This window comes from Somniosus microcephalus, chromosome 17 (assembly GCF_052327205.1).
Source record: "Somniosus microcephalus isolate GS21.2 chromosome 17, FLI_Smic_1.0, whole genome shotgun sequence".
Lineage (NCBI taxonomy): Eukaryota > Metazoa > Chordata > Chondrichthyes > Squaliformes > Somniosidae > Somniosus > Somniosus microcephalus.
The window spans coordinates 62037779-62052161 of NC_141003.1; the positions used below are offsets into that span (position 1 = coordinate 62037779).

At 61.4% G+C, this 14383-nt stretch overlaps 1 protein-coding gene across 2 annotated transcripts in view; it reads right to left on the minus strand.

Moving 5' to 3' along the window:
- kcp (kielin cysteine rich BMP regulator) overlaps positions 1–14383 on the minus strand; it is a 209490-nt gene that overhangs the window by 114894 nt on the left and 80213 nt on the right. For both annotated transcript variants that reach the window (XM_086010530.1, XM_086010531.1), the window contains exon 18: positions 9636–9715. In XM_086010530.1, coding sequence (XP_085866656.1) covers positions 9636–9715 — 80 coding nt within the window. The remainder of the gene's footprint in view (positions 1–9635; positions 9716–14383) is intronic.

Genomic DNA, 14383 nt, shown 5'->3' on the forward strand with positions numbered 1-14383 from the left:
TGTAAGTGATTTAGTTAAATCCGAAACTGAGAGGCGAGTTGGCTAAGGTAGATTAGGAAACTACATTAAAAGGTGTGACGGTAGACAAGCAATGGCTAGCATTTAAAGAATACATAATTTACAACAAATATACATTCCTTTAAGGCCCAAAAACCCCACAGGTAAAGTGGTCCAACCGTGGCTAACAAGAGAAGTTAAAGATAGTATTAGATCAAAAGAAAAGGTTTATAATGTTGCCAAAAAGCGTAGTAAGCCTGGGGATTGGGAGGATTTTAGAATTCAGCAAAGCAGGGCCAAGAAATTGATAAAGAAAGGGAAAATAGAATATGAGAGTAAACTAGCGAGAGACATAAAAACAGACTGTAAAAGCTTCTATAGGTATGTAAAAAGGAAAAGATTAGCGAAAGTAAATGTGGGCCCCTTAAAGGCTGAGACAAGAGAAATTATAATGGGGAATAAGGAAATGGCAGAGAAATTAAATACTTTGCATCTGTCTTCACGGAATAAGACGCAAAAAACTTCCCGGAAATCGTGGAGAACCAAGGGCCTAGCGAGAATGAGGAACTGAAAAAAATGAGTATTCGTAAAAAAATAGTACTGGGGAAATTAATGGGACTGAAAGCCGATAAATCCCCTGGACCTGATGGCCTACATCCTCGGGTTTTGAAAGAGGGGGCTATAGAGATAGTGGATACATTGGTTGTCATTTTCCAAAATTCCACAGATTCTAGAACGGTTCCTGTAGATTGGAAGGTAGCAAATATAACCGCATTATTTAAGAAAGGAGGGAGAGTGAAAACGGGGAACTATAGACCAGTTAGCCTGACATCAGTAGTAGGGAAAATGCTAAATGCTAGAATCTATTATTAAGGACGTGGTAACAGGGTACTTAGAAAATAATAATAGGATTGGGCAGAGTCAACACGGATTTATGAAAGGGAAATCGTGTTTGACAAATCTGTTAGAATTTTTTGAGGTTGTAACTAGCAGAATAGATAAGGGGGAACCAGTGGATGTGGTGTATTTGGATTTTCAGAAGGCATTCGATAAGGTGCCACACAAGAGGTTATTAAACAAAATTAGGGCTCATTGGATTGGGGGTAACATACTAGCATGGATTGAGGATTGGTTAACGGAATGAAAACAGAGAGTAGGAATAAACGGGTCATTTTCAGGTTGGCAGGCTGTAACTAGTGGGGTATTGCAAGGATCATCAGTGCTTGGGCCTCAGCTATTCACAATCTATATCAATGATTTGGATGAGGGGACCAAATGTAAAATATCCAAGTTTGATGATGATACAAAGCTAGGTGGGAATGTAAGTTGTGAGGAGGATGCAAAGAGGCTTCAAGGGGATATCGACAGGCTAAGTGAGTGGGCAAGAACATGGCAAATGGAATATAATGTGGAGAAATGTGAAGTTATCCACTTTGGTAGGAAAAATAGAAAAGCAGAGTATTTTTTAAATGGTGGTTAGGAAATGTTGGTGTTCTGAGGGACCTGGGTGTCCTTGTACACAAATCACTGAAAGTTAACATGCAGGTACAGCAAGCAATTAGGAAAGCAAATGGTATGTTGGCCTTTATTACAAGAGGATTTGAGTATAAGAGTAAAGGGCCTAGAAATTCAGTATAGCCACTTTTGGGGCGGTAAAGTCGGGCGGGCGCTAAAGTTAGCGCCCGCTGGAAAGTGGAGGCCACTTCGCCGATATTCAGTAGCTTTGGCCAAGGAGTTTGGGCGAGCGCTGAAACTGGCGTTGCACCCCTATCTTTAGGCGCTAAGCCGGCGGTGCAGAGTGATAACGCCGAGGCCGGGCGCAGCGCAGGTGCGGTCATGTTTTGATTGACAGCAGACAGCCTGACGCCGGCCAGCTCTTAAAGGGGGAAGGGTCGACTTGGTCTGCTGCCACGCCCTGGATAGTGGAGCCCTCCAGCTAGGCCTGAACACTGCTGCTGGACCCAAATAGCGCCTGAAGCCATGCAGAAGGCCCGTGAACGAGCGCAGCGCTTCTCAGAGCATGCTTTGAGGGTGCTGCTTAGGGGTTTGGAGAAGAAAAGAGATATCTTGTGCCCGGACAGTGGCAAGAAGGCTCCCAAGAGGCTGTACAGGAGAGCCTGGAGGGAAATCGCCCAGAGGGTCACAGCCAACAGCGATGTCCCCAGGACTGGTGACCAATGCCGCAAGAAGTTCAACGACCTCACTCGGCTGGTCAGGGTGAGTACCCTTTCCAGTGTCCTCCTCATCCTTGCATGTGCACCTCACATTATGGGCAAAGGGACCTCAAAGGCCTAATGGCCAGCCCTCCTCCAGCAGCTATGGCGCTGGCATGATCATCAGTAGCACTTTCTGCACTTGACACACTGGCCAAGCTATTCGACCATGGGAGGCAGTGCACACAACAACAGGGCACCACACTGGCCAAGCTATTCGACCATGGGAGGCAGTGCACACAACAACAGGGCACCACACTGTACTTAGAGGCCGTCCTTTCTCTTGCAGGCCAAGCTGGCACAGAATCTGAAGAGCCGGACTGTCACCGGGGGAGGCCGTGTCCAGTTCCAGGAGCTCAGTGACCTGGAGGAGCGCGTGGCTCGACTCATGCGTGCCCGGGTGATTGGCCCCGTTGCTATTGGAGATGCCGACCCTGTGCTGGGCCCCAATGGTAAGGACATGACCGTTTGGACCTCTCTCGTTCCCCTTGCGCTTCAGATCTACATCCTTTGCCACTGTCCCACCAATGCGCATAATGCCACCACTCATGCCTCCCTCGCTGATGCCCTGTCCTCACTCTAAAGCTACTCTTGCGCCTTCCTGCTTTCAGCTGGTGAGGAGGTGGTCCCTGAAGCTGCGAGTGTCAGTCCCTCGGAAGAGGAGGATGACGAGGACCAAGAGGAAGGCGGCACATCGGGGGAACCCTCATCCGCGCCAGGGGATGGCAATGGAGGGGACACGTCTTGCCTGGAGGAGAGCCAGGGGGAAGTGTTGCAGGGGGGTGTAGCTCCTGTGCCCAGTGGCGTCCAGCCACGCGGGAAGGGTCGGGCAGCACGGCTGCCTTCTCCCCAGAGGGGGGAAGTGTTGCAGGGGAGGGCAGTTGCTGGGCCCAGTGGCGTCCAGCCACGCGGGAAGGGTCGGCCAGCTCGGCGGCCTTCTCCCCAGAGGGAGAGTCCGGCCTCCAGTCTGGAGACGGTCCTCGCCCAGGAGGTGCGCCTCCTTGATCAAATGTCCGCGGATTCGGAGCGGCGCCACACCGAGTTCATGGGGGTTGTGGGACAGTTGCCTCAGGCCATTGAGTCCCTGGCTCATAGTGTGGCCGATTTCGGGGACTCACAGGCCAGGGGTGTCGAACAACTCGCGGCAGCACAGGACGCGAGTCGAGAGTTCATGAGTGGTGCCGTGCAGACACTGGCTGGTCTGATGCGGGCACAGACCAGGGCAATACGGGCACTCACTTCTGCCACACTCGCTGTGTCACGGACGCATCGCCAGGGCACCCGCCGCGCTGCTGCAGCACAGCGGTCTGGCCTTCACCAGATTGCTGCGCTTGCTGCAGTGCCAGCCCGGCCGAGTGCCAGTGTCTCTGGCGACCAGCGAGCGCCTGGCATCAGCCAGCTTGCCCCCATTGCTGCAGCCGCCACTGCCACTCCCCCAGCAAAGCTGCGACGAGCTGCTGGAGAGACTGATGCTGCCCAGCCACAGCTGCAGCAGTCAGCAGCCGGCCCCTCCAGGGCCGGACCTCGTCTAGGCCGACCCCCAAGGGCATCTGCCGTCACGCTTTGTGCCCCTCAGGAGCCTTCCCCCAGCCTTGCAACACCCACAGGGCCCAGGTTGAGGCGGAGCAGCAGGTCGGGCAGGGGCCGGAGAAGCCTGCACAAGGACTCGCCCTCTCGGCACACAAAGTAGAGTGTGTTGCCAAATGTTTTTTTATATGGGGGTGTTTGTGTTCTGTATGGGGGGGGTTTATTTTGGTAAGGCCGAAGATGATGGCAAATGTTTTTTAGATGGGGGTGTTTGTGTTCTGTATGGGGGGGGTTTGTCTTGGTAAGGCCGAGGATGAAGGCCAATTGGATGGACAAGTTTTGTTATTCCTCCCCAGGTTGTGGGAGTGAGATATGTTTTTGACTGTTTTTTGGGGGTCTTGTCTGTTTTTGTGTTTCATGTGGGAAGGGCCCTGAGTTTGTTAAATAAAGCTTTTTATTTATTCAGCTTGTCCATGTGTCATGTTTCAAGTGGTTGTTGCGTTAACCGGCTGAGGGCTTGCGGAGCGGCTGCATTCAGGTGCCTTCATTGCCACAAGCCATTCCCTGACAGGGGGCCTAGAAGTGTCGTTCAATAAGCCGCCGGCGGACGGCCCTTGGACCTTGTGGCTCCCTCCTGGGCTGGTACTCCTCCTCCTCCTCCTCCTCCTCCTCCTCCTCATGCTCCTCCTCCTGAGGTGGTGGTCCAACGTGAGGTGGCAGTGCCTGAGTCCTGCGGATAGCCAGGTTGTGCAGCATGCAGCAAACGACGACGAACTGGGAGACTCTATCCGGCGAATACTGTAGAGATCCGCCGGAACGATCCAGGCAGCGGAACCGTTGCTTGAGGACGCCAATCGTTTGCTCTATGATGTTCCTTGTGGCTTGATGGCTTTCGTTGTATGCCTCCTCAGCAGGGGTCCTGGGCGCGCGGAGCGGGGTCATGAGCCATGTACACAAAGGGTAGCCCTTGTCCCCGATAAGCCATCCCCTTGGGGGAGGCTGTGCCTGGAACATGTCAGCCACAGTAGTCTGGCGCAGTATAAATGCATCGTGGCTGCTTCCTGGAAAGCGGGCATTGACAGCTAGGATGCGCTGCCTGTGGTCACACACCAGCTGTACATTGAGGGAATGGTAGCCCTTCCGGTTGCGGTAATCCTCGGCATTGTCGATAGGTGCCCGCATAGCCACATGCGTGCAGTCAATGGCGCCCTGCACCATGGGGAAGTCGGCGATCCTGGCAAATCCGACTGCACGCTGCTCCTGCCTCTCTAGGGTCATGGGGAAGGAGATGAATTGGTGTCTCCTTGCGAAAAGGGCATCGGTGACCTGCCGGATGCAGCGATGCACGGCGAACTGGGAGATGTTCGCTATGTCCCCAGCAGCGGCTTGGAAGGAGCCGCTTGCATAAAAGTTCAGAGCCACCGTGACCTTCACTTCCACCGACAGAGACGTCCTGCACATCAGCTGTGGACGCAGATCTCTGTGAAGCAGCTGGCAGATCTCTGCAACCACCTCCCTTCTGAAGCGCAGCCTCTTCACACAATGCGCGGCAGTCATGGTGAGATAGGACACCTGCTACCGGTATTCCCTGAGTGGGTAAGGCCTACGTTGCCGATGCCTGATGGCCCCTCTGCGTCTAGGCATGGCTGCCCCTCTCACACAGCGTCTGCGAGCCCTTCGCACATAATGCTGGAACTGAGGGTTGGAACCCCATGCAGCCCCCATAATATACTTGCAAACAGCCAAATCACAATGAGTCAAATTTCCAAGCTCTGGCCAGAAGCCAAAAATACCTCTCCTATGTTGTCCCAAATCAGTAAGGTCTGTTCCTTGGTCTCTGTCCAGAAATCCAAAGCACTAAAGTCATTGCAGCAAAATGGCTGGCCTTTATACCTCAGTCTAAGTGCCCTTTAATTAGCGCTCCCCGAGGCCCGCAGGGCCTCTGCTGCGTTCCACTTCACAGTTCTTAACAGCGCCACGCCCACATTGGGCGGGCGCCACTGAAGTTCCGGTTTGGGGCGCACAAACGGCGTTGCACGACGAAATGACGTCATAAGGTGCGCGCGCTCACTTTGCGCTGGCGCAAAATGTCAACTGAAGTTGAACGTAGGCGCAGATCGCTCTGCGCCCGGGCGCAAAGTGCCTAGCGCTCGAAATCTACTCCTCTTATGGCGCTAACGGCTGGCGAATGCAACTGAATTTCTAGGCCAAGATGTCTTACTGCAATTATATAGGGCCCTGGTGAGACCACACCTGGAGTATTGTGTACAGTTTTGGTCTCCTTACCTAAGGAAGGATATACTTGCCATAGAGGGAGTGCAACAAAGGTTCATGAGATTGATTCCTGGGATGGGGGGATTGTCCTATGAAGAGATATTGAGTAGACTAGGCCTATATTCTCTAGAGTTTAGAAGAATGAGAGGTGATCTCATTGAAACATACAAAATTCTTACAGGGCTTGACAGGGTAGATGCTGGGAGGGTGTTTCCCCTGGCTGGGTGTCTAGAACCAGGGGTCACAGTCTCAGAATAAGGGGTCGGCCATTTAGGACTGAGATGAGGAGAAATTTCTTCACTCAGAAGGTGGTGAATCTTTGGAATTCTCTACCCCAGAGGGCTGTGGAGGCTCAGTCGTTGAGTATATTCAAGACAGAGATCGAATATTAAGGGAATCATGGAATACGGGGATAGTGCAGGAAAGTGGAGATGAGGTAGAAGATCAGCCATGATCTTATTGAATGGCAGAGCAGGCTCGAGGGGCCAAATGGCCTACTCCTGCTCCTATTTCTTATATTCTTATGTAACTCAATGTGACTGGCCGATTGACAAGGCCTCGCCTGTAGATTGGCCAGCGACTGGACCGCGCCGGTCCACCTGAGAGACACGCAAGATATTCACAACAGGAGCAGGACAAGAGCGGAGTTTCTGACAATACTTCAGTTCTGACCTAGACAGGGACAGCTGACAGACCGAACCCTTTGTAGCGAGCGCTGGTACAGGCCACATGCGTTCTGCGCAGGACCAGGAGTGCCAGGGTGTGAGCGAAGGGGCAATGCAGCTCAGGATGGAGAGAAACAGAGAACCATGCGGGTCAGCAGCGTGCCGATGTCCCTTGGAATTGTGATCCCACTCCAGGAATCTGCCCTCCCCCCACCTCAGTCTCCGTGACCAGGGCGTGGCCCAAATGTTGGAATCGCCTCTGGTTGGCTCCTCTCCCGGGGAATTCAAACACCGGCAGTGTCTTAAAGGGACAGGGACTTTCGGAGCGGGCGAGCTTGAATATCATGGGATGTTCGACTGGCCTATTGCACGGACAGAGCCCCTGCCCCGGAATTACTGATGCAGACACGGAAGGTTGAGATGGAGGGAAGAGAGAAGCAAGAGGTAAATGTAATCAGGCAGCGGCCCCGAGAGTGGCAGGGAATGACTCACAGCTGCAGTCCCGCCATCCCCATGGCTGTGGCCCCGACCATTTAACATGCTGAGTGGGGACCGAGGACGTTTAAAGGACCCTGGCCACCATTCTCTGGACTGAACTGGTTAGAACGTTCAACGTGCACGACTGAAGATGGCCACGCACACACTCACACACATGAACACGCTCACGCGCACTCGCTCACAGATGTGAACATGCACACACAGACACAAGCAAACACAAACGCCGCACTCACACTGGTGCGCACTCAAACGGGCATGGACACACGCATACTCACACGAACACATGAGCACGCAAACACACAGGCACACAAACATGTACACGAGCACACGCACACATGCTCACACTCACGCAGCCTGAACAGTGCTGACATTCTGATCCTACAGAGTCCACTCCGTCTCACTCATGCTTCACATTCACATGTTAACAAGCGGAATGCACACGAAAACAATCTGAAAACTATTAATCCCAAGGAGACTTTTAGCCGACGTGCCGATCCTTGCCTTGAGGGGTTAAATGAAAATCTGTTGGAAATCTTCTAAGTGCAGGGCTGCTCGACATGTGAATACTGTGAGGATCAGGTTACTGAGTTTACCCCACTCCCGAGACCTGGCTGGTCCTTCGCCAAGTTCTGATGCAGAACCTCAGGCAGCAGCCCCTCCCTCGGCCTGTGTGCCCCACACAACATCCTCTCGACATTTAGAACAGCCCTCGCTGTTCATCTGTTTCAGCTTTAGATCATTGCCAGCTCTGTCAGACCGTGTTCTATTAGAGGGAGAGTGGAGAGCTGTAGGACTAACTCTCAGCACAACACACTGTTACATGGCAAGGGAATGATACCCACTGACTGGGCCACTACAGTGCCCCAGAATAGGGAGGGGAAAGGATCAGCCCGAGCTCCTGCTCCTCCTCACTGCCAGGGACCACCGCTGGGAAAAGTGTTTGTGTCTGCGGGTGTGTCGGTCTTTGTCAGTGTATGAGTGTGTGTGTCCGTGTGTGTGTGTCAGTGTGTGTGTGGGTGTGTGTGTGTGTCGGTGTGTGTGTGTGTCGGTGTGTGTGTCCGTGTGTGTGTGTCAGTATGTCAGTGTGTGTGTGTCGGTGTGTGTGTGTCAGTATGTCAGTGTGTGTGTGTCGGTGTGTGTGTGTCAGTGTGTGTGTCAGTGTGTGTGTCGGTGTGTGTGTCAGTGTGTGTGTCGGTGTGTGTGTGTGTCGGTGTGTGTGTGTGTCGGTGTGTGTGTGTCAGTGTGTGTGTCGGTGTGTGTGTCAGTGTGTGTGTCGGTGTGTGTGTGTGTCCGTGTGTGTGTGTGTCCGTGTGTGTGTGTCAGTATGTCAGTGTGTGTGTGTCGGTGTGTGTGTGTCAGTGTGTGTGTCAGTGTGTGTGTCGGTGTGTGTGTCGGTGTGTGTGTCGGTGTGTGTGTGTCGGTGTGTGTGTGTCGGTGTGTGTGTGTCGGTGTGTGTGTGTCGGTGTGTGTGTGTCGGTGTGTGTGTCGGTGTGTGTGTCGGTGTGTGTGTCGGTGTGTGTGTCGGTGTGTGTGTCGGTGTGTGTGTGTCGGTGTGTGTGTGTCGGTGTGTGTGTCGGTGTGTGTGTGTCGGTGTGTGTGTGTCGGTGTGTGTGTGTCGGTGTGTGTGTGTCGGTGTGTGTGTGTCGGTGTGTGTGTCAGTGTGTGTGTGTCGGTGTGTGTGTCGGTGTGTGTGTGTCGGTGTGTGTGTGTCGGTGTGTGTGTGTCGGTGTGTGTGTGTCGGTGTGTGTGTGTCGGTGTGTGTGTGTCGGTGTGTGTGTGTCGGTGTGTGTGTGTCGGTGTGTGTGTCGGTGTGTGCGTGTCGGTGTGTGCGTGTCGGTGTGTGCGTGTCGGTGTGTGCGTGTCGGTGTGTGCGTGTCGGTGTGTGCGTGTCGGTGTGTGCGTGTCGGTGTGTGCGTGTCGGTGTGTGTGTCGGTGTGTGTGTGTCGGTGTGTGTGTGTCGGTGTGTGTGTGTCGGTGTGTGTGTGTCGGTGTGTGTGTGTCGGTGTGTGTGTGTCGGTGTGTGTGTGTCGGTGTGTGTGTGTCGGTGTGTGTGTGTCGGTGTGTGTGTCCGTGTGTGTGTGTGTGTCCGTGTGTGTGTGTGTGTCCGTGTGTGTGTGTGTCCGTGTGTGTGTGTCCGTGTGTGTGTGTCAGTGTATCGAGTATGTGTCAGTGTGTGTGTCCGTGTGTGTGTGTGTCAGTGTGTGGGTGTCAGTGTATCGAGTGTGTGTCAGTGTGTGTGTCAGTGTGTGTGTGTGTCAGTGTCTCCAAAGCCTGGGCTGCGTTAAAGGGAACCCGCTTCAGCTCCAGGGATCCGTGTACAGTATCAGGCCATCTAGCATTCACTCGCAGGATCCAACCGCAGGGAATGGGGGGTTCAAGACCTGCCATGGGTAACAAGATGGGCAGATGGCCAACTCCTAGTCCTGTGCGCATTTACAAGTGCAAACCTCCCATTACTCACCGTACACACACATGTCCGGCAACCGTCTGGTGAAGTGAATGTCTGGCCGTGCTCCAAGCTGGCTCCGTCCAGCTCACACCCTGAGAGAAGGGAAAAGATATTCCATCACACCCGCTGGGCAGGGGTCGCACGACGACATCAATCGTCACCCTTTATTGGCTCGCAACAAGAGGCAGGTGCCACCACATTTGGGTCAATTGGTAAACCCACAAGTCCCAGAGAGCAGGACAACAAATTTCAAAAAACACTTCTGAGAAGATGAGGAAAACCAAGAAGTAGTGTGATTAGATGGCACCAGGTTTAGGTTTTAAAAGGTTGTAGTGGGGAGGGCGGACGGAGCGAGGGGAGGGCGGACGGAGCCAGGGGAGGGCGGACGGAGCCAGGGGAGGGCGGACGGAGCGAGGGGAGGGGACGGAGCGAGGGGAGGGCGGACGGAGCGAGGGGAGGGCGGACGGAGCGAGGGGAGGGCGGACGGAGCGAGGGGAGGGCGGACGGAGCGTGGGGAGGGCGGACGGAGCGAGGGGAGGGCGGACGGAGCGAGGGGAGGGGACGGAGCGAGGGGAGGGCGGACGGAGCCAGGGGAGGGCGGACGGAGCCAGGGGAGGGCGGACGGAGCGAGAGGAGGGGACGGAGCGAGGGGAGGGGACGGAGCGAGGGGAGGGGACGGAGCGAGGGGAGGGCGGACGGAGCGAGGGGAGGGCGGACGGAGCGAGGGGAGGTGACGGAGCGAGGGGAGGGCGGACGGAGCGAGGGGAGGGCGGACGGAGCGAGGGGAGGGGACGGAGCGAGGGGAGGGGACGGAGCGAGGGGAGGGCGGACGGAGCGAGGGGAGGGCGGACGGAGCGAGGGGAGGGCGGGCGGAGCGAGGGGAGGGCGGGCGGAGCGAGGGGAGGGCGGACGGAGCGAGGGGAGGGCGGACGGAGCGAGGGGAGGGCGGACGGAGCGAGGGGAGGGGACGGAGCGAGGGGAGGGCGGACGGAGCCAGGGGAGGGCAGACGGAGCGAGGGGAGGGGACGGAGCGAGGGGAGGGCGGACGGAGCGAGGGGAGGGGACGGAGCGAGGGGAGGGCGGACGGAGCGAGGGGAGGGCGGACGGAGCGAGGGGAGGGCGGACGGAGCGAGGGGAGGGGACGGAGCGAGGGGAGGGCGGGCGGAGCGAGGGGAGGGCGGACGGAGCGAGGGGAGGGCGGACGGAGCGAGGGGAGGGCGGACGGAGCGAGGGGAGGGCGGGCGGAGCGATGGGAGGGCGGGCGGAGCGAGGGGAGGGCGGACGGAGCGAGGGGAGGGCGGGCGGAGCGAGGGGAGGGCGGACGGAGCGAGGGGAGGGCGGACGGAGCGAGGGGAGGGGACGGAGCGAGGGGAGGGGACAGAGCGAGGGGAGGGGACGGAGCGAGGGGAGGGCGGGCGGAGCGAGGGGAGGGCGGACGGAGCGAGGGGAGGGCGGACGGAGCGAGGGGAGGGCGGACGGAGCGAGGGGAGGGCGGACGGAGCGAGGGGAGGGCGGACGGAGCGAGGGGAGGGCGGACGGAGCGAGGGGAGGGCGGACGGAGCGAGGGGAGGGCGGGCGGAGCGAGGGGAGGGCGGACGGAGCGAGGGGAGGGCGGGCGGAGCGAGGGGAGGGCGGACAGAGCGAGCGGAGGGCGGACGGAGCGAGGGGAGGGGACGGAGCGAGGGGAGGGGACGGAGCGAGGGGAGGGCGGACGGAGCGAGGGGAGGACGGACGGAGCGAGGGGAGGACGGACGGAGCGAGGGGAGGGGACGGAGCGAGGGGAGGGGACGGAGCGAGGGGAGGGCGGACGGAGCGAGGGGAGGGCGGACGGAGCGAGGGGAGGGCGGACAGAGCGAGCGGAGGGCGGACGGAGCGAGGGGAGGGGACGGAGCGAGGGGAGGGGATGGAGCGAGGGGAGGGCGGACGGAGCGAGGAGAGGACGGACGGAGCGAGGGGAGGGGACGGAGCGAGGGGAGGGCGGACGGAGCGAGGGGAGGGCGGACGGAGCGAGGGGAGGGCGGACGGAGCGAGGGGAGGGCGGACGGAGCGAGGGGAGAGGGGACGGAGCGAGGGGAGAGGGGACGGAGCGAGGGGAGGGCGGACGGAGCGAGGGGAGGGCGGGCGGAGCGAGGGGAGGGCGGACGGAGCGAGGGGAGGGCGGACGGAGCGAGGGGAGGGGACGGAGCGAGGGGAGGGGACGGAGCGAGGGGAGGGGACGGAGAGAGGGGAGGGGACGGAGCGAGGGGAGGGGACGGAGCGAGGGCGGGCGGAGCGAGGGGAGGGCGGGCGGAGCGAGGGGAGGGCGGGCGGAGCGAGGGGAGGGCGGGCGGAGCGAGGGGACGGCGGGCGGAGCGAGGGGAGGGCGGGCGGAGCGAGGGGAGGGCGGGCGGAGCGAGGGGAGGGCGGGCGGAGCGAGGGGAGGGCGGACGGAGCCAGGGGAGGGCGGACGGAGCGAGGGGAGGGGACAGAGCGAGGGGAGGGCGGACGGAGCGAGGGGAGGGCGGACGGAGCGAGGGGAGGGCGGACGGAGCGAGGGGCGGGCGGACGGAGCGTGGGGAGGGCGGACGGAGCGAGGGGAGGGCGGACGGAGCGAGGGGAGGGGACGGAGCGAGGGGAGGGGACGGAGCGAGGGGAGGGCAGACGGAGCGAGGGGAGGGGACGGAGCGAGGGGAGGGCGGACGGAGCGAGGGGAGGGCGGACGGAGCGAGGGGAGGGCGGACGGAGCGAGGGGAGGGGACGGAGCGAGGGGAGGGGACGGAGCGAGGGGAGGGCGGACGGAGCGAGGGGAGGGCGGACGGAGCGAGGGGAGGGCGGACGGAGCGAGGGGAGGGGACGGAGCGAGGGGAGGGCGGGCGGAGCGAGGGGAGGGCGGACGGAGCGAGGGGAGGGGACGGAGCGAGGGGTGGGCGGGCGGAGCGAGGGGAGGGCGGACGGAGCGAGGGGAGGGCGGACGGAGCGAGGGGAGGGCGGACGGAGCGAGGGGAGGGCGGACGGAGCGAGGGGAGGGCGGACGGAGCGAGGGGAGGGGACGGAGCGAGGGGAGGGCGGACGGAGCCAGGGGAGGGCAGACGGAGCGAGGGGAGGGGACGGAGCGAGGGGAGGGCGGACGGAGCGAGGGGAGGGCGGACGGAGCGAGGGGAGGGGACGGAGCGAGGGGAGGGCGGACGGAGCGAGGGGAGGGCGGACGGAGCGAGGGGAGGGGACGGAGCGAGGGGAGGGCGGGCGGAGCGAGGGGAGGGCGGACGGAGCGAGGGGAGGGCGGACGGAGCGAGGGGAGGGCGGACGGAGCGAGGGGAGGGCGGGCGGAGCGATGGGAGGGCGGGCGGAGCGAGGGGAGGGCGGACGGAGCGAGGGGAGGGCGGACGGAGCGAGGGGAGGGCGGGCGGAGCGAGGGGAGGGCGGACGGAGCGAGGGGAGGGCGGACGGAGCGAGGGGAGGGGACGGAGCGAGGGGAGGGCGGACGGAGCGAGGGGAGGGCGGACGGAGCGAGGGGAGGGCGGACGGAGCGAGGGGAGGGCGGACGGAGCGAGGGGAGGGCGGACGGAGCGAGGGGAGGGCGGACGGAGCGAGGGGAGGGCGGGCGGAGCGAGGGGAGGGCGGACGGAGCGAGGGGAGGGCGGGCGGAGCGAGGGGAGGGCGGACAGAGCGAGCGGAGGGCGGACGGAGCGAGGGGAGGGGACGGAGCGAGGGGAGGGGACGGAGCGAGGGGAGGGCGGACGGAGCGAGGGGAGGACGGACGGAGCGAGGGGAGGGGACGGAGCGAGGGGAGGGCGGACGGAGCGAGGGGAGGGCGGACGGAGCGAGGGGAGGGCGGACGGAGCGAGGGGAGAGGGGACGGAGCGAGGGGAGAGGGGACGGAGCGAGGGGAGGGCGGACGGAGCGAGGGGAGGGCGGGCGGAGCGAGGGGAGGGCGGGCGGAGCGAGGGGAGGGCGGACGGAGCGAGGGGAGGGCGGACGGAGCGAGGGGAGGGCGGACGGAGCGAGGGGAGGGCGGACGGAGCGAGGGGAGGGGACGGAGCGAGGGGAGGGGACGGAGCGAGGGGAGGGGACGGAGAGAGGGGAGGGGACGGAGCGAGGGGAGGGGACGGAGCGAGGGGAGGGGACGGAGCGAGGGCGGGCGGAGCGAGGGGAGGGCGGGCGGAGCGAGGGGAGGGCGGGCGGAGCGAGGGGAGGGCGGGCGGAGCGAGGGGACGGCGGGCGGAGCGAGGGGAGGGCGGGCGGAGCGAGGGGAGGGCGGACGGAGCGAGGGGAGGGGACAGAGCGAGGGGAGGGCGGACGGAGCGAGGGGAGGGCGGACGGAGCGAGGGGCGGGCGGACGGAGCGTGGGGAGGGCGGACGGAGCGAGGGGAGGGCGGACGGAGCGAGGGGAGGGCGGACGGAGCGAGGGGAGGGGACGGAGCGAGGGGAGGGGACGGAGCGAGGGGAGGGCAGACGGAGCGAGGGGAGGGGACGGAGCGAGGGGAGGGCGGACGGAGCGAGGGGAGGGCGGACGGAGCGAGGGGAGGGCGGACGGAGCGAGGGGAGGGGACGGAGCGAGGGGAGGGCGGACGGAGCGAGGGGAGGGCGGACGGAGCGAGGGGAGGGCGGACGGAGCGAGGGGAGGGGACGGAGCGAGGGGAGGGCGGGCAGAGCGAGGGGAGGGCGGACGGAGCGAGGGGAGGGGACGGAGCGAGGGGTGGGCGGGCGGAGCGAGGGGAGGGCGGACGGAGCGAGGGGAGGGCGGACGGAGCGAGGGGAGGGTGGACGGAGCGAGCGGAGGG